The 20272-nt window shown below is 41.3% G+C and overlaps 2 protein-coding genes and 1 long non-coding RNA gene across 3 annotated transcripts in view; 1 reads left to right on the top strand and 2 right to left on the bottom strand.

The window, feature by feature from the left end:
• Positions 1 to 20272, bottom strand: part of LOC133546709 (oocyte zinc finger protein XlCOF8.4-like) — a 233491-nt gene that overhangs the window by 67172 nt on the left and 146047 nt on the right. The window lies entirely within an intron of this gene.
• LOC133546708 (zinc finger protein OZF-like) lies at positions 2767 to 18435 on the top strand. The gene is made up of 3 exons (XM_061892510.1): positions 2767 to 2915; positions 4856 to 5078; positions 17034 to 18435. Exons 2-3 carry the CDS (start codon positions 4856 to 4858, stop codon positions 18305 to 18307), a joined length of 1497 nt encoding a protein of 498 aa, XP_061748494.1. The 5' UTR covers positions 2767 to 2915; the 3' UTR covers positions 18308 to 18435.
• LOC133546722 (uncharacterized) lies at positions 4630 to 6262 on the bottom strand. Its single transcript, XR_009805261.1, has 2 exons — positions 5688 to 6262; positions 4630 to 4964 (listed from the first exon to the last, which is right to left on the bottom strand). It is a non-coding gene; the product is annotated as an uncharacterized LOC133546722 (long non-coding RNA).

Below are 20272 nucleotides of genomic sequence, written 5' to 3'. Positions count from 1 at the left end.
CATATCAAATAATTATAGTTGCTTAATACGTACACAGTAACAAACATGTCCGCATTAGCCAACATTCTGCGCCATGAGCTTGACTGCATGAATTATTGTGGCCACCAGGTGTTGGGAAAGATCAAATAAAACAATTGCAAAAGCATCCGTCATAAGATTAGTGTTTTTTATATATTTGTGTCAATATGAAGAAGCATCCTCAGCCTTCCCGGGAAGGTCCATTCAGAAGTACTGGAGGTGAAAATCCTCTTTTGTACCCTCAAAGTACGTGGACATGACCATCTTTGTCATTGCACACTTTTATTATTGAGCGGACTTGACATTAATGCCGCATAGCCGAACCTCGGATTCAGGAGGAACAGTGTGGTTTTCATCCTGGTCGTAGAACTGTGGACCAGGTCTATACTCTCGGCAGGGTTGTTGAGGGTGCATGGGAGTTTGCCCAACCAGTCTACATGTGCTTTGTGGGCTTGGAGAAGGCATTCGACCGTGTCCCTCGGCAAGTCCTGTGGGGAGTGCTCAGAGAGTATGGGGTATCGGACTGTCTGATTGTGGCGGTCCGCTCCCTGTATGATCAGTGCCAGAGCTTGGTCCGCATTGCCGGCAGTAAGTCGGACACTTTTCCAGTGAGGGTTGGACTCCACCAAAGCGCCGATTCTGTTCTAAACTTTTATGGACAGAATTTGTAGGCGCAGTCAAGGCGTTGAGGGGATCCGGTTTGGTGGCTGCAGGATTAAGTCTCTTCATCTAGCCAGGATCTTTAACTCTAACTGGATCGGTTTGCAGCCGAGTGTGAAGCGACTGGGATGAGAATCAGCACCTCCAAGTCCGAGTTCAAGGTTCTCGTACAGAAAAGGGTGGGGTGCCATCTCCAGGTTGGGGAGGAGACCCTGCCCCGAGTGGAGGAGTTCAAGTACCTCAGAGTCTTGTTCACGAGTGAGGGAAGAGTGGATCGTGAGATTGACAGGCGGATCGGTGCGGCGTCTGAAGTAATGTGGACGCTGAATCGATCCGTTGTGGTGAAGAAGGAGCTGAGCCGGAAGGCAAAGCTCTCAGTTTACCGGTCGATCTACGTTCCCATCCTCACCTATGGTCATGAACTTTGGGTTATGACCGAAAGGATAAGATCACGGGTACAAGTGGCCGAAGCGGTCTGTTTATTTCAATCGTTAGTTTTCCCTTATTACCCCTTGTGTTATTTATTTGACCCCATATTTGCTCCCACTACCGCACCTTAAACTGGAGTCTTTAATATTGTTATATGCAAATATAATGACAATTAAGTCTATTGTATTCTATTCTAAATGAGTTTCCTCCGTTGGGTGGCGGGTCTCTCCCTTAGAGATAGGCTGAGAAGCTCTGTCATCCGGGGGGAGCTCAAGGTAAAGCCGCTGCTCCTCCACATCGAGAACAGCCAGATAAGGTGGTTCAGGCATCTGGTCAGGATGCCCCCCGAACGCCTCCCCAGGGAGGTGTTTAGGGCACGTCCAACCGGTAGGAGGCAACGGGGAAGACCCAGGACACGTTGAGAAGACTATGTCTCCCAGCTGGCCTGGGAACGCCTTGGGATCCCCCGGGAAGAGCTGGACGAAGCGACTGGGGAGAGGAAAGTCTGGGCTTCCCTGCTTAGGCTGCTGCCCCCGCGACCCAACCTCAGATAAGCAGAAGAGGGATGGAAGGCTGGATGTGTAACACAACTTGATGTTCCTTGAAAACAGCGTCCAGTAGTTGATGTTGTCGCGCCTTCTCCTCTTTTGTTCGACAAAGTTCCTCCTTGTACTCTGCTGTAGTTTTTTTTTTTTTTCTAACATCACAAATATTTCTTCAACAGCAGCAGTTAGTCGCTGACTCAGCAACACTCACATCATTTGTAATGTAGACATGTTCACACAATAAAAACACTTTACACTTACATTGGATCTCTGCTTTGATGTGTCGATCACTTCCGCCTCTCTTTGTTAGCAGCTAACAAGCTAAGCTAACCAGCAGGCTAGGCTAGCACGTCAAAGTGCACTCAGACTAATGTATCCGCATACAAACAATTAATAACGACGTTTACTCTGTTAAACGACACACATGTGCACATGTACGTTGTAATTAAGACCTAGAAACCATAATAACCAAAACAACGTAATCTCCGCCAGACGCTATCTTGTTTTGTGCTTCCTCCTGTGTGACGTCATAGAAGTGTTCTCAACCCCGGAATAAATGTTGGCCAACCACGTGTTTCATTGGGACAATAGCGAGTGGTGCACACTTCCTTCAAACACGTGTTTCACTGGGACAATAGTGAGTGGTGCACACTTCCTTCAAACACGTGTTTCACTGGGACAATAGTGAGTGGTGCACACTTCCTTCAAACACGTGTTTCACTGGGACAATAGTAGGTGGTGCACACTTCCTTCAAACACGTGTTTCACTGGGACAATAGTGAGTGGTGCACACTTCCTTCAAACACGTGTTTCACTGGGACAATAGTGAGTGGTGCACACTTCCTTCAAACACGTGTTTCACTGGGACAATAGTAGGTGGTGCACACTTCCTTCAAACACGTGTTTCACTGGGACAATAGTGAGTGGTGCACACTTCCTTCAAACACGTGTTTCACTGGGACAATAGTGAGTGGTGCACACTTCCTTCAAACACGTGTTTCACTGGGACAATAGTGAGTGGTGCACACTTCCTTCAAACACGCGTTTCACTGGGACAATAGTGAGTGGTGCACACTTCCTTCAAACACGTGTTTCACTGGGACAATAGTGAGTGGTGCACACTTCCTTCAAACACGTGTTTCACTGGGACAATAGTGAGTGGTGCACACTTCCTTCGCCCGGCCACAGAAGACAAAAAAGAGTTGCTGGTGTAACAATAGGAAGAATATATTCCACTCCTCTCTTGTACACGCGGCTTATGAGGTAATATACATGATATATTTTCATATTATTTATCTTATTTACCTCATATGTTGTTCGAAGCTAACGTGCTAGCGTTAGCCCGCTAGCAGGCCTTTGTAGCAAATGCGAGCATTTTTTTGAGGAGTGTATTTTATATGTTCTCTATGAGAATTATATTGACTTATTTAATACTTTAACTGTTTTTTTTTTTTTTAGGAGTGTATTTTATATGTTCTCTATGAGAATTATATTGACTTATTTAATACTTTAACTGTTTTTTTTTTTTTTAGGAGTGTATTTTATATGTTCTCTATGAGAATTATATTGACTTATTTAATACTTTAACTGTTTTTTTTTTTTTTAGGAGTGTATTTTATATGTTCTCTATGAGAATTATATTGACTTATTTAATACTTTAACTGTTGTTTTTTTTGAGGAGTGTATTTTATATGTTCTCTATGAGAATTATATTGACTTATTTAATACTTTAACTGTTTCTGTTGTATATTACAGTCACACTTAACATCATTAAATATTTGTTACTAGAAAGAAACGAACGTCTCGTAATTTAAGTCTGGAATAAGTCACATGGTATAATAATAATAATAATACATTTTATTTGGTATAGCACTTTTCAGTGTACTCAAAGATGCTTTACAGGATGAAAAAAAATATTATTGTTATTGTAATGACAGTGTAATATAATGTATTATTGCAGTGGTCTGCTTTATGTTGGTGTCAACTTTATTAGCAATAAATACAAATGATGTTTGCACGCACTTCTATTACCTTGATAACATCCATCCATCCATTTTCTACCACTTGTCCCTATTTGGTGTTGCGGGGGGGGGGAGTTGGAGCCTATCTCAGCTGCATTGGGTGGACATATCATGGAAATTAAATCGACTGATGTTTGTTATTATGAATACACTATTTGCACAATTGTAAGCGAGTAATGCTTATTCAGTCAGACTAAAATAAATATTTAATTAAATAAATGTTAAATATTAAAAATAGCTTTAATATACTGCACACAAAATGAATTTGCATCAATATTTTGTTTGTAGTCGAAACATGAGGTACCCAAATATTCTAAATATTCGTTTATATTTATACATTTATATATATATATATATATATATATATATATATATATATATATATCTATATATATATATATATATATATATGTATGTGTATATGTATATATTTATATATACATACTCACTGGCACTTGTTCCACGTGCTTCGCTGCACTTCTGTTTGTTTTTTGTTGGGTTAAAAATGTTGCTTTCACAGAAGAAAGTTAAAGTAGCAATGATTGTCACACACACACTAGGTGTGGTGAAATGTGTCCTCTGCATTTGACCCATCCCCTTGATCACCCCCTGAGAGGTGAGGGGAGCAGTGGGCAGCAGCGGTGCCGCGCCCGGGAATCATTTATGGTGATTTAACCCCCAATTCCAACCCTTGATGCTGAGTGCCAAGCAGGGAGGTAATGGAGAACAAGGAGAGGATATTGCGCGTAAAAATAAAGCCAACCGACCACAGCTCTGTAGTCCTGGTCACCGTTGACGTGAGGTGGGACTATTTTGGAGGTGCACGTCAAGGTTGGCTGGTAGGTTGGTAGTGGGAGGAGCCAGTTGGCGTCACTTGATGCTGCAGCACAATGACACTTTTATACGTGCAGACTGACTTCATGCAGTCATGACGGAACTACAATCCCAGCAGGAGGTTTTCTTTAAGTTGTTACTTTTTAATCAGTAATTAATGTAAATGCAGAAAACAGGATCAATAACACAATTCATAATAATCAATAACTGATGATTATTCCATGTGTAGAAGAACATCACCACAAAGTGGTGTCAGTCCACTTGGAAAATATTATATTTGATGGTCTAAAAAACATTTGACACATCTGAGCTGAAGTTTGTTTGTGTTGTCTTGCGGACGTCCAACAGATGAACGCTCGTCAAGAAGAACGTCCCCTTCAGCAGCAGGAGGATCCACAGCCCCCCCACATTAAAGAGGAAGAGGAGGAAGTGTGGATCAGTCAGGAGGGAGAGTGTCCTGTAGGGCAGGAGGAGGCTGATGTCAGCAAGTTTCCACTGACTGTTGTCTCTGTGAAGACTGAAGAGCATGAAGACAAACCACCTGAGTCCTCACAGCTTCATCACAGTCCAAGTAAGCACAACATCCACATATCATCTAATACAATGTTTGTGACACATGTTCATCCGGGGGACACATTTATCACTAAAGATGGAGATATACTGTATTTTCCACACTATAAGGCGCACCGGATTATAAGGTGCACCTTCAATGATTGGCCTATTTTAAAACTTTGTTCATATATAAAGCACACCGCATTATAAGGTGCATAGAATAGATGCTACAGTAAAGTTAAAGTTAAAGTACCAATGATTGTCACACACACTCTTGGTGTGGTGAAATTATTCTCTGCATTTGACTCATCACCCTTGATCACGCCCTGGGAGGGGAGGGGAGCAGTGGGCAGCAGTGGTGCCGCGCCCGGAAATCATTTTTGGTGATTTAACCCCCAATTCCAACCCTTGATGCTGAGTGCCAAGCAGGGAGGTAATGAGTCCCATTTTTATATTCTATAGTATGAGTCAGCCGGGGTTTGAACTCACAACCTATCGATCCCAGGGCGGGCACTCTAACCACTAGGCCACTGAGTAGAGGCTGGGGTCACGTTATGCATCCTTTACATCAGGGGTGTCAAACGTACTTCTTCTTCTACGGGGGAAAATGAAGTTGGCAGCTGCTTACCGTAGTTGCGAGACCTCCATCTGTCAGGTTCAAACATTGATGACATCTATTAAACAGGACAAAAAGGCAAAGAATCAAACAGAGACAGAATTAAATTTATACTCGGATCCGAGGAGAGGCATGGCCATTGTACTGCCTGTACAAATCCTGCACCATGCTCTGCCCCAAGATCGTTCTCGTGGTTCTTTATTTGATTTTCACCCCCCTCCTTCCCACAGCTGCTTCCTCATGGAAGTGGGTCATGACCAGCATTGCCTTCGGTTCCCGAACAGATCAAAGAAAATCCCATAAAATAGATCACAGAGAGTCCCATAAAATAGATCAAAGAGGGTTCGTAAAAATACTTAAAAGAGTTTCTCTGGAAGTTGGGCAGATTCTGCTATCTGTCCGCCTGGAAGTCCAGCATTCTTCTTGGAAAGCTCCAGCCTTTTTTCTTCTCGTCAGGAACACAATGTAATACAAGGTTTTATTTGATAATTTACACAGAATTTTTCTGACATTCCCCCCTGTTTATCAAATAAATTCCCCATAATCTTCGTATCCCTAATAACTTCTTCTTGCAATTTTCAGTTATTGTTTAACTTCCCTTGAAACAAGCTATGTTTACACTCAGGATTGAACATCAATTTTTCCCTCATAATTATCAATCAATCAATCAATGTTTACTTATATAGCCCTAAATCACTAGTGTCTCAAAGGGCTGCACAAACCACTACGACATCCTCGGTAGGCCCACATAAGGGCAAGGAAAACTCACACCCAGTGGGACGTCGGTGACAATGATGACTATGAGAACCTTGGAGAGGAGGAAAGCAATGGATGTCGAGCGGGTCTAACATGATACTGTGAAAGTTCAATCCAAAATGGATCCAACACGGCCGCGAGAGTCCAGTCCAAAGCGGATCCAACACAGCAGCGAGAGTCCCGTCCACAGCGGAGCCAGCAGGAAACCATCCCAAGCGGAGGCGGATCAGCAGCGCAGATATGTCCCAAGCCGATACATAGGCAAGCGGTCCATCCTGGGTCCCGACTCTGGACGAGCGGTCCATCCTGGGTCCCGACTCTGGACAGCCAGTACGTTCCATGGCCATCGGACCAGACCCCCTCTACAAGGGAAAGTGGGACATAGGAGAAAAAGAAAAGAAACGGCAGATCAACTGGTCTAAAAAGGGAGTCTATTTAAAGGCTAAAGTATACAAATGAGTTTTAAGGTGAGACTTAAATGCTTTTACTGAGGTGGCATCTCGAACTGTTACCGGGAGGGCATTCCAGAGTACTGGAGCCCGAATTGAAAACGCTCTATAGCCCGCAGACTTTTTTGGGGTTTTGGGAATCACTAATAAGCCGGAGTCCTTTGAACGCAGATTTCTTGCCGGGACATATGGTACAATACAATCGGCAAGATAGGATGGAGCTAGACCGTGTAGTATTTTATACGTAAGTAGTAAAACCTTAAAGTCACATCTTAAGTGCACAGGAAGCCAGTGCAGGTGAGCCAGTATAGGTATATATGTATGTATATATGTTTATAAAGGTATATACGTTGTAGTCGTAATATAATCAAACTTTCTTGTTCTTGTCAAAAGTCTAACAGCCACATTTTGTACCAACTGTAATCTTTTAATGCTAGACATGGGGAGACCCGAAAATAATACGTTACAGTAGTCGAGGCGAGACGTAACAAACGCATGGATAATGATCTCAGCGTCTTTAGTGGACAGAATGGAGCGAATTTTAGCGATATTACGGAGATGAAAGAAGGCCGTTTTAGTAACGCTTTTAATGTGTGGCTCAAAGGAGAGAGTTGGGTCGAAGATAATTCCCAGATTCTTTACCGAGTCGCCATGTTTAATTGTTTGGTTGTCAAATGTTAAAGTTGTATTATTAAATAAAGGTCGGTGTCTAGCAGGACCGATAATCAGCATTTCCGTTTTTTTTGGCGTTGAGTTGCAAAAAGTTAGCGGACATCCATTGTTTAATTTCATTAAGACACGCCTCCAGCTGACTACAATCCGGCATGTTGGTCAGCTTTAGGGGCATGTAGAGTTGGGTGTCATCAGCATAACAGTGAAAGCTAACACCGTATTTGTATATGATGTCACCTAGCAGCAGCATGTAGATGCTGAAGAGTGCAGGGCCAAGGACCGAACCCTGGGGAACTCCACACGTTACCTTAACGTAGTCCGAGGTCACATTGTTATGGGAGACGCACTGCATCCTATCAGTAAGATAAGAGTTAAACCAAGACAGGGCTAAGTCTGACATACCAATTCGTGTTTTGATATGCTCTAATAAAATATTATGATCGACGGTATGGAAAGCAGCACTAAGATCGAGGAGCAGTAACATAGATGACGCATCAGAATCCATCTTTAGCAATAGATCATTAGTAATTTTTATGAGGGCTGTCTCAGTAGAGGGATTTGCCCTGAAACCGGATTGAAAGATTTCACACAGGTTGCTAGACGCTAAGTTTTCATTTAGCTGCTCTGCAACAATTTTTTCGAGGATTTTTGAAATAAAGGGAAGGTGAGACACCAGTCGGTCGTTTACCATGAGGTCAGTTTCGAGGTTAGTTCTTTTAAGGAGAGGATGAATAACCGCTTTTTTGAATGCTACGGGAACAGTGCCCGAGGAAAGTGATAAGTTTATAATATTTAGCACTGATGGACCTAATAATACAAAGAGCTCCTTGATAAGTTTCCCAGGAAGTGGGTCAAGTAAACATGTTGTTTGTTTTATTCCATTTACACGTTGTAACAATTCCTCTAATGTTACTTCCTCAAAACGAGAGAAACTATTATTGGATATTTGCAGTATCCGCTGTATATACAATCGTGTCAGTGTTAATATAACCCCGTTGTAGCTGGGACACATTGTCTTTAATCTCCTTTCTAATAAGTAAAATTTTCTTATTAAAGAACTTCATAAAGTCATCTGCCGAATGGGTGGAGCTACTGGAAGGAGTCCCTTGTTGGGTTAGCGATGCGGCATGGTGTAGTGGGTAGAGCGGACGTGTCAGAATCCTGAGGATTTCAGGTACGCTTCCCACCTATTACCATCCAAATCGCTGCCGTTGTGTCCTTGGGCAGGACACTTCACCCTTGCCCCCGGTGCAGCTCACACTGGTGAATGAATGATGAATGAATGATTGGTGGTGGTCGGAGGGGCCGTGGGCGCAAACTGGCAGCCACGCTTCCGTCAGTCTACCCCAGGGCAGCTGTGGCTACTGATGTAGCTTACCACCACCAGGTGTGAATGAATGATGGGTTCCCACTTCTCTGTGAGCGCTTTGAGTATCTAACAATAGAAAAGTGCGATATAAATCTAATCCATTATTATTATTATTACCGTACTAAACAAAAATTTAGGATTGTTTTCATTAAGGTGGATGAGATTCAAGTAATATTTAGCTTTAGCTAAGGTAAGCATGCTTTTATAAGTTATTAAACTATCACTCCATGCTTGATGGTGCACCTCAAGTTTAGTCGTGCGCCATTTGCGTTCCAGCTTTCTACATAATAATTTCTGAGCTCTAGTTTCTTCTGTAAACCACGGGGTAGGCTTTTTTGGAGCCTTTTTTAACTTTAGTGGTGCTATACTATCAATGTTTTCACGCAGGGCGTCGTTAAAGTTGTTAGTGAGGTTATCAATAGAGCCCACATACTTTGGGAATGGTGCCATTACCGAGGGCAGTAGGTCAGTAAGAGTTGTCGTTGTGGCCGTATTAATGTTGCGGCTGCTATAGCAGTTATTATTATTATTAGTTTGCCGAACATGCGTCTGAATCTCGAACTTTATAAGGTAATGATCTGACAATAGTTTAGTATACGGGAGTATCGTAACTTTGGAAACGGTGATAACCCTGACAAGCACTAGGTCTATCGTATTACCGTTGCGATGCGTGGGTTTATTTTTTATTTGTGTAAGACCACAGCTATCAATTATAGTCTGGAGCGCTACGCACGGTGGGTCCGATGGGGTATTCATACGGATATTAAAGTCCCCCATTATAGTTATATTATCGGCGTGCGTCACTAGATCAGCAACGAACTCTGAGAATTCATTGATAAAGTCCGAATGGGGCCCTGGGGGGCGGTAGATAACGGCCAGGAATAGAGGCAGCGGTGTGACAAACCTCATAGTAAGCACCTCAAACGATTTATAGTTATTATTTATGTTAGGACTAAGGTTAAAGTTTACGTTGTATATTAGTGCGACCCCCCCACCCCTTTTAAGGGGACGGGCAATATGCGCATGTGTAAAGTTAGGAGGAGATGCCTCATTTAGCGCAAAAAAGTTGACTGGTTTAAGCCAGGTTTCGCTGAGACCGATGACGTTAAGATTGTTGTCTCTGATGACCTCATTAATTAACAACGTTTTGGGAGACAATGATTTTATGTCTAAAAAACTTATATTATAGGTAATTGGCTGTTTTAGGGAATTTTTGATCAAATTATCTGTAGTAGTAATATTAATAATGTTGTGTTTATTATGCCCAGTGCACCTAATATAATTACGACCATATCTAGGAATTGATACGACGGGAATTTTCCGATTGTTTGTTTGGTGCTTTGATAAACTGGACGCATCATAGTTTTCCACCTCAGTAGAACGCATGTCTAACTCTGAAACAATCAAAGCAGAAAAAATTTGTTCTAATTTAACTGACTCCTTACCTAGACCAGTCGTCTCGTATCTTCCATTTAAATCCTGCTTCAGGATGGAGGGAAGTGGTGTTCTGTGGGCATTAGCCTTTAGCTTTGTTTTTAGCCCCGCTCGGCATCCGCGTTTCCGATCACACCACTGGCGTCTGCTCCGTTGACGGCCTCCGCTGCTACTATACTCCGCTGCTTCACAGGCCGCTGGATGTAGCCGGTGAAGTATTCCCGTGCTAGTTAGCAGGTCTAGCAAGCACGCGTCTATCAGTCCAAAATGGCCCGATCCATACACATCCAGAAGTGTCTGGCGGTCGTAAGTGATCACGGAGTGACCACGATGTGAGCCAGCCATAAAGTTTGCAGAATTGTCCGGTATTTTTTTATTTATTATGACATTTCTGGAAATAAATCAGGAACACCATCCAGGTAGGTATTCTCGTCGTCAGATTCATCTTCTCTGTCGTCCGCCAGAAAGTGCGTCTGAACAGCTTTATTGTCTGCTGGGCTAATCACTGTGGTAATCAAGACGGTTAAGCAGAGAACACAAGACAGGAAATATAACAACATCCACACAACGTCAGTATTGTTGAACACGGCCATAGATACTAAATATCAAAGACTTGTATTTGCCAAACACGTCCAACCACCCCTCCCACATAGATGTATCTATGCCAGAGTACTTTTTAATCTTACCGTTAAGGGTGTGCAGGCCTTCCAGTGCTTTGGTCAGGCTACTTTCTGCATCAGTGTAGTTTGGTATGAACGTGCAACACTGTTCACCAAATATTGTGCACACGCCCCCTTTTTCCGCTAACAACATATCTAGCGTTATACGGTTTTGAAAAGCCATAAGGAAGGTGGCGACGAGTTGATCAGCGACGGCTTCAAGTCGGCCTGTGTAATTTTCTAATCTCTGTACGTTGTAGTAGACGTAGTTTATTCTATCAACATTCTTGTTAATCGTACACCACCAGTAGACGGAGGATTCAAATCCAGCTACAACTTAATTTACCAATTTATAGTCGTCAGATACACTTCTTTGGACACCCTTTGGATCGATCAAGTTAGATCTAAAACACTTTGCCAGTTTACATCATGTCTAGTTATTTTCCAATGTCCAGGTATCAAAACTATTCAGATATGTTAACAATCCTTGTACAAATATTCATACATTTGCTATGTGTAAGCAGTTATCTTATGATAAGTTTCCTAACTGTTGTACGTGTCAATGCAGGTATAATTAGCTTTTTTTTATTTTATTTTATTATTTTACATATTTATCAAATATTAGTTTCTGTTTTGTCTCTTTAGCTACAGGTACATTTTGTTTTGCTCATTACTTCAATCAAACCTTTTTGACTCATCTTGACTAATTGTCTGGGCTTTTACATACAACACAATCAATTTGTGTAGCCTTTCCTACTTGCTCTGCCATAAGGAACAAATTAATTGCCAAAACAGGAACCAATTATTATCAAACTTTGACACAACTGTGACGGTGGAATTTGTAGTGTGCTAGTTAACATGTCCCTTTAATAAGACAAATACAATCCCAAATACTTTTTTTTCCATTATATGACCTTTTTACAATGTGCTAAGTGTAGTCAGCTTGGTCTTTCCACTATCTTTACTGCTGTCTTAGTTGTTTACAACCTCTCTCCCCCCTTGGAGAATGCCAATGTTTCCTTTTCATCGATTTTTCAAAATTTTGGTAGCTGACAAGGTCTTCCAAATATTATTTCAAAGGGTCTTAGTCCTGTTGTACTTGTAAGGTTCATATACTGTACATTTGTACTAACTCTTGCATAATGCTTTTGCTACTGTTAGCACATCTGCTTTTCCTTTAGGAAATATTTCTACCCACTTTGAAAATGCATCTACTATGACCAGACAATAATGTTTTCCTTCACTCTCATTTAGTTCAATAAAATCCATGCATAGATGTTGTATACATTTTTTTTATTTTTTGTATGAATTAAACTATAGGAAGTATGGTACTTCTAGTCATGTCCCTCCTGTTGAGCCATAAGTTCACCTATGGCTCACAACTGCTACCCACTTCTACTGATTGTTTGGTACGATTAGTGTATTGTCTGGACATACATAGATGTATTCTTTGTACAACGTCACTCTGTTTTTTTTTTATTCATTTATCTTTTTCTTTTGGAGTACTTTGTTGTTGCATATATTTTAGTATATCATTATTTATGTCACTAATTTGTAATTTGAAATGTGTATTTCTTTTTCCTGTTCCTTGTTTTGCTGCTGTCAGCAAACACACCTCCCAGTGACACTGCGTCTGCTCCTTTGGTGTGTGTGCTGCACATTTGCATATTGCTATTTTAGCTGGTAGCTGTACTGCTTTTACTCATTTTTTCCCAATAATTCTCCATGTTTTACAGGTTTTCCTGTTGACGTTCCTATATTCTTCCAGTGTTATGCAAATGTGTGCACTGTTGAAAATGTGTATTGGCTATCTGTGTATATTGTGACCTTTAGATCTTTCATTACTTTACATGCTTCTATTAGTGTTACTAATTCTGCATCTTGCATTGAGTAATTTCAATCAATCAATCAATCAATGTTTACTTATATAGCCCTAAATCACTAGTGTCTCAAAGGGCTGCACAAACCACTACGACATCCTCGGTAGGCCCACATAAGGGCAAGGAAAGGAAAACTCACACCCAGTGGGACGTCGGTGACAATGATGACTATGAGAACATGATACTGTGAATGATCAATCCATAATGGATCCAACACAGTCGCGAGAGTCCAGTCCAAAGCGGATCCAACACAGCAGCGAGAGTCCCGTTCACAGCGGAGCCAGCAGGAAACCATCCCAAGCGGAGGCTGATCAGCAGCGCAGAGATGTCCCCAGCCGATACACAGACGAGCAGTACATGGCCACCGGATCGGACAAGACTCCCTCCACAAAGGAGAGTGGGACATAGAAGAAAAAGAAAAGAAACGGCAGATCAACTGGTCTAAAAAGGGAGTCTATTTAAAGGCTAGAGTATACAAATGAGTTTTAAGGTGAGACTTAAATGCTTCTACTGAGGTGGCATCTCGAACTGTTACCGGGAGGGCATTCCAGAGTACTGGAGCCCGAAATGAAAAAGCTCTACAGCCCGCAGACTTTTTTTGGGCTTTGGGGATCACTAATAAGCCGGAGTCCTTTGAACGCAGATTTCTTGCCGGGACATATGGTACAATACAATCGGCAAGATAGGATGGAGCTAGACCGTGTAGTATTTTATACGTAAGTAGTAAAACCTTAAAGTCACATCTTAAGTGCACAGGAAGCCAGTGCAGGTGAGCCAGTATAGGTATATATGTATGTATATATGTATATAAAGGTATATACAGTATAGGTATATATGTATGTATATATGTATATAAAGGTATATACAGTACAGGCGTAATGTGATCAAACTTTCTTGTTCTTGTCAAAAGTCTAGCAGCCGCATTTTGTACCAACTGTAATCTTTTAATGCTAGACATGGGGAGACCCGAAAATAATACGTTACAGTAATCGAGGCGAGACGTAACAAACGCATGGATAATGATCTCAGCGTCTTTAGTGGACAGAATGGAGCGAATTTTAGCGATATTGCGGAGATGAAAGAAGGCCGTTTTAGTAACGCTTTTAATGTGTGCCTCAAAGGAGAGAGTTGGGTCGAAGATAATACCCAGATTCTTTACCGTGTCGCCTTGTTTAATTGTTTGGTTGTCAAATGTTAGAGTTGTATTATTAAATAGAGTTCGGTGTCTAGCAGGACCGATAATCAGCATTTCCGTTTTTTTGGCGTTGAGTTGCAAAAAGTTAGCGGACATCCATTGTTTAATTTCATTAAGACACGCCTCCAGCTGACTACAATCCGGCGTGTTGGTCAGCTTTAGGGGCATGTAGAGTTGGGTGTCATCAGCATAACAGTGAAAGCTAACACCGTATTTGCGTATGATGTCACCTAGCGGCAGCATGTAGATGCTGAAGAGTGCAGGGCCAAGGACCGAACCCTGGGGAACTCCACACGTTACCTTAACGTAGTCCGAGGTCACATTGTTATGGGAGACACACTGCATCCTATCAGTAAGATAAGAGTTAAACCAAGACAGGGCTAAGTCTGACATACCAATTCGTGTTTTGATACGTTCTAATAAAATATTATGATCGACGGTATCGAAAGCAGCGCTAAGATCGAGGAGCAGCAACATAGATGACGCATCAGAATCCATCGTTAGCAATAGATCATTAGTCATTTTTGCGAGGGCTGTCTCCGTGGAGTGATTTGCCCTGAAACCGGATTGAAAGGTTTCACATAGATTGTTAGACGCTAAGTGTTCATTTAACTGCTCCGCAACAATTTTTTCGAGGATGTTTGAAATAAAGGGAAGGTGAGACATCGGTCGGTAGTTTACCATGAGGTCAGGATCGAGGTTAGGTCTTTTAAGAAGAGGATGAATAACCGCTTTTTTGAATGCTAGGGGAACAGTGCCCGAGGAAAGTGATAAGTTTATAATATTTAGCACTGATGAACCTAATAATACAAAGAGCTCCTTGATCAGTTTCCCAGGAAGTGGAAATGCACCCCCATACCATCACAGATGCTGGCTTTTGAACTTTGCGTCGATAACAGTCTGGATGGTTCACTTCCCCTTTGGTCCGGATGACACAGTGTCAAATATTTCGTAAAACAATTTGAAATGTGGACTCGTCAGACCACAGGACACTTTTCCTATTTGCATCAGTCCATCTTAGATGATCTCGGGCCCAGAGAAGCCGGCGGCGTTTCTGGATGTTGTTGATAAATGGCTTCCGCTTTGCATAGTAGAGCTTTAAGTTGCACTTACAGATGTAGCGACCAACTGTATTTAGTGACAGTGGTTTTCTGAAGTGTTCCTGAGCCCATGTGGTGATTTCATTTAGAGATTCGTGATCGAAAGTCACGGTCATTCAATGTTGGTTTCCGGCCATGCCGCTTACGTGGAGTGATTTATTCAGATTCTCTGAACCTTTTGATGATATTATGGAGCGTAGATGTTGAAATCCCTAAATGTCCTGCAATGTCACTTTGAGAAAGGTTGTTCTTAAACTGTTTGACTATTTGCTCACGCAGTTGTGGACAAAGGGGTGTACCTCGCCTCATCCTTTCTTGTGAAAGACTGAGCATTTTTTGGGAAGCTGTTTTTATACCCAATCATGGCACCCACCTGTTCCCAATTAGCCTGCACACCTGTGGGATGTTCCAAATAAGTGTTTGATGAGCATTCCTCAACTTTATCAGTATTTATTGCCACCTTTCCCAACTTCTTGGTCACATGTTGCTAGCATCAAATTCTAAATTTAATGATTTGCAAAAAAAAATGTTTATGAGTTTGAACATCAAATGTGTTGTCTTTGTAGCATATTCAACTGAATATGGATTGAAAATGATTTGCAAATCATTGTATTCCGTTTATATTTACATCTAACACAATTTCCAATCTCATATGGAAACAGGGTTTGTACAAACACACACACACACACACACACACACACACACACACACACACACACACACACACACACACACGCACACACACACACACACACACACACACACACACATACATACTGTACATTCTTGTATGTGTGACCTTCTTGAGACCTCTGAAAAATGCCGACCTATTTAGGTTCCCCCTTTTTAGATATATCAAGATTTATATTTACAACATTATTAATATATACATACTATTCCAATATAAAAAAATAAGCTTTTTGTAAATTTCTTTTGGATTCTGTTTTTTAACTGGTTTTTATTCTACATTATGTGGGCTCTACCGAGGATGTCGTTGTGGTTTGTGTTGTGGTTTGTGCAGCCCTTTGAGACACTAGTGATTTAGGGCTATATAAATAATCATTGATTGATACATTATTTATTTGATGTTATTACGATCTCTCTCTCTCTTTCTCTCTGTGTGTGTAAACATATTTTTTTTAATAATTTTGGCCAAAAGGGGCCCATTTCAATGTCTTACATACACTTGTTATTTCATACGTTGCTCAGAAGGGGAACACATTCAAAACTGACACACAGTCAATTTGAAAAATTCCTCCTTTTTGGGACCACCCTCATTTTGATAGATTTCACCACCAGGGGTGCAAATGAGACATTCTCTATTCGATGCAATGGTTTTCCGTATAGGGACCATGATGTATGTCCTAACTTGTTCACACCTGCTCATACGGAAGCTACTTTTCCTTGATGGATTCTCAAGAATGGTAGAAATAAAATAAATGAATAAATACATACAGTGGATTGCGGAGACCCCTTGAGGTAGTTGTAAGGTATCCCCAGCTGAATGACAGATAGTTAACAGCAATGGAACCTCACTGGGTCCATTTGTACACTCTCAGTTACATTAACTTTGATATTATACATGTGGGCCAATAGATAGAAATGCTGTTAAATGTAGCTTTGATGTGGCAAGCTACTTTTGCAGTGTAGCGTGTAGTGTAGCTTGCTACAATTCTCTGAGGATAGTTTAGCTACATTTAATGGAGAGTAACTTGTAGCTTAGCTTACTACATTTTCCAGGTCGCTTGCCCATCACTGTCTATTTGGCCTAGCTCACATGTGAATAGTTTGAATACTGCAAACTTCAATAGAGTAACACCTCATTTGTGTTTTATGTTCTGCAGACGTCCAGCAGGTGTCAGCAGAGAGTCATGAAGAGATTCCCTCCAAGCAGCAGGAGTGGAGCTCCAGTGTGGGACAGAAGGAGCTACAGACCCCCTCCCACATTAAAGAGGAAGAGGAGGAACTGTGGAAGCAGCTTCAAAGGTTGGTGGAGGATAATGATGAAGATGAAGCTCAGTCCTTACAGCTTCATCACAGTCAAAGTGAGGAGAACAGAGGGGCGGAGCTTGTAAGTCAACACATCACAGAAGCTGATGGAGAGCATTGTGAAGATATAAAGTCGGAACCAGACAGCATCTTTGCTCCACTGTCAGACATGGACCACATGATGTCAGACTCTTCTGATCACAGTGACCACATTCAAGAACCTTTGGAGAGTAAAAATGACTCTAAAGGTGATACGAGACATCACACTAACAACAAAGACTCTGACTGCTCTGAATGTGGGAAATCATTTAGACTGAAGACTGATTTTACAAGACACATGAGAATACATACTGGAGAGAAACCTTTTACTTGCTCTGTTTGTAAGAAAAGTTTCTCCACAAAGCAACACATGACCACACACATGAGAACACACACCGGAGAGAAACCTTTTACTTGCTCTGTTTGTAAGAAGAGTTTCTCCGTTAAGCCTGCCATGACCAGACACATGAGAACACACACTGGAGAGAAACCTTTTACTTGCTCTCTTTGTAAGAAGAATTTCTCCAGAAAGTCTAACATGACCGAACACATGAGAACACATACTGGAGAGAAACCTTTTACTTGCTCTGTTTGTAAGAAGCGTTTCTCCACAAAGCAGCATATGATCACACACATGCAAACACATACTGGAGAGAAACCTTTTACTTGCTCTGTTTGTAATAAGTGTTTTTCCAGAAACCCTGACATCTCCATACACATGAGAACACACACTGGAGAGAAACCTTTTACTTGCTCTGTTTGTCAGAAGAGTTTCCCCACAAAGTCTAACATGACCTCACACATGAGAACACATACTGGAGAGAAACCTTTTACTTGCTCTGTTTGTAAGAAGACTTTCTCCACAAAGCCTAAGATGTCCGCACACATGAGAACACATACTGGCGAGAAACCTTTTACTTGCCCTGTTTGTAAGAAGCATTTCTCCACAAAGCTTGTCATGACCAGACACATGAGAACACACACTGGAGAGAAACCATTTAGTTGCAATGTGTGTGATAAGATGTTCCGGCATAAGTGTCAGGACAGTAAACACAAGTGTGTAACAGTCATGGAAGCTGCAGGGATTTAAAAACACTTAGTGATTGTGCTAAATGTACTTTAAAAACACAGCATGTTTAATATGAATGTATATTTGATGTTGTATGTAGTGCCTCTCATCTTCTACTGTTAAATTTAAAGGCCTACTGAAAGCCACTACTAGCGACCACGCAGTCTGATAGTTTACATATCAATGATGAAATATTAACATTGCAACACATGCCAATACGGCCTTTTTAGTTTACTAAATTGCAATTTTAAAGGAGAACATTATCACCAGACATATGTAAGCATCAATATATATCTTGATGATGCAGAAAAAAAGACCATATGTTTTTTTAACCCATTTCGGAACTCTAAAAGGGTGAATTTGGCGATTTAAACGCCTTTCAATTGTTCGCTGTCGGAGCAATGACCTTTCACCTGTGACGTTACAACGGGAAGCAATCCGCCATTTTCTCCACCACATTACACACACAAGTCAAATCAGCTCTGTTATTTTCCGTTTTTTCTACTGTTTTCCGTGCCTTGGAGACATCATGCCTCGTCGGTGTGTTGTCGGAGGGTGTAACAACATGAACAGGGACGGATTAAAGTTGACTTACGTGGAGTGTGCATCGATTAGCATGGCGTGCTAATCGATGTTAACATGCTATTTAGGCTAGCTGTATGTACATATTGCATCGTTATGCCTCATTTGTAACTATATTTGCATCCAGCCTTTCCCTCCACCCACATTTAATGCCAAACAAACACATACCAATTGACGGATTCAAGTACACCAGTGGTCAAAAGATGCGAAAGTCCTTTGTTTGTTCTGCACATTTTACCGACGACAGCTATGCTACGACAGATGGCACAGAGATGTGTGGATATCCTGCGACACTCAAAGCAGATGCATTTCCAACGATAAAGACCACGAAATCACAAAGGTGAGTTTTGTTGATGTTATTGACTTATGTGCTAATCAGACATATTTGGTCACGGCATGACTGCCAGCTAATCCATGTTAACATGCTATTTAGGCTAGCTGTATGTACATTTGTAGCTATATTTGCCTCCAGCCTTTCCCTCCACCCACATGTTATGCCAAACAAACTTTTACCAATCGATGGATTTAAGTTGCTCCAGTGGTCAAAAGATGCAATCGTTGGTTAGAAGGCGATCGCCGAATAGCTTCAAAAGCTATTCGCTCAATAGCTTCAGTTTCTTCTTCAATTTCGCTTTCGCTATCTGCCTCCACACTCCAACCATCCGTTTCAATACATGCGTAATCTGTTAAATCACCTAAATCGCTGAAATCCACGTCTGAATCCGAGCTAATGTTGCTATATCTTGCTGTTCTATCCACCATGTTTGGTTGTATTGGCGTCACTATGTGACGTCACAGGAAAATGGATGGCGGATTTACAGATAGCGAAAATCAGGCTTTTTAAACCCTTTTTTGGGATATTCCATGATTGGTAAAATTTTGAAAAAAACTTCGAAAAATAAAATAAGCCACTGCGAACTGATTTTTATTGGTTTCAACCCTTCTGAAATTGTGATAATGTTACCCTTTAAATTTCCCTTGAGTTTCTTGTTAAAGGGGAACATTATCACTATTTCAAAAGGGTTAAAAATAATAAAAATTAGTTCCCAGTGGCATGTTGTATTTTTTGAAGTTTTTTTCAAAATTTTGCCGGTCTCCGAATATCCCTAAAAAAAGCTTCAAAGTGCTTGATTTTTGCTATTTGCGATGCCACTGTCCATTTCCCTGTGACGTCATACAGTGCTGCCAATATAAACAAACAATGGCGAATAGCACAGCAAGATATAGCGACATTAGCTCTGATTTTGACTCGGATTTCAGCGGCTCAAGCGATTCAACAGATTACGCATGTATTGAAAGGGATGGTTGGAGTATGAAAGTATTGAAGAAGAAACTGAAGCTATTGAGTGAATAGCTATTGACGCTATTCATAGCCATAGCATGGCCGAATAGCTGCGTCACATT

Source organism: Nerophis ophidion, unplaced genomic scaffold (assembly GCF_033978795.1).
Source record: "Nerophis ophidion isolate RoL-2023_Sa unplaced genomic scaffold, RoL_Noph_v1.0 HiC_scaffold_38, whole genome shotgun sequence".
NCBI lineage: Eukaryota > Metazoa > Chordata > Actinopteri > Syngnathiformes > Syngnathidae > Nerophis > Nerophis ophidion.
The sequence above is the reverse complement of the archived record's forward strand: the minus strand, read 5'-3'. Positions and strand labels throughout refer to the sequence as shown.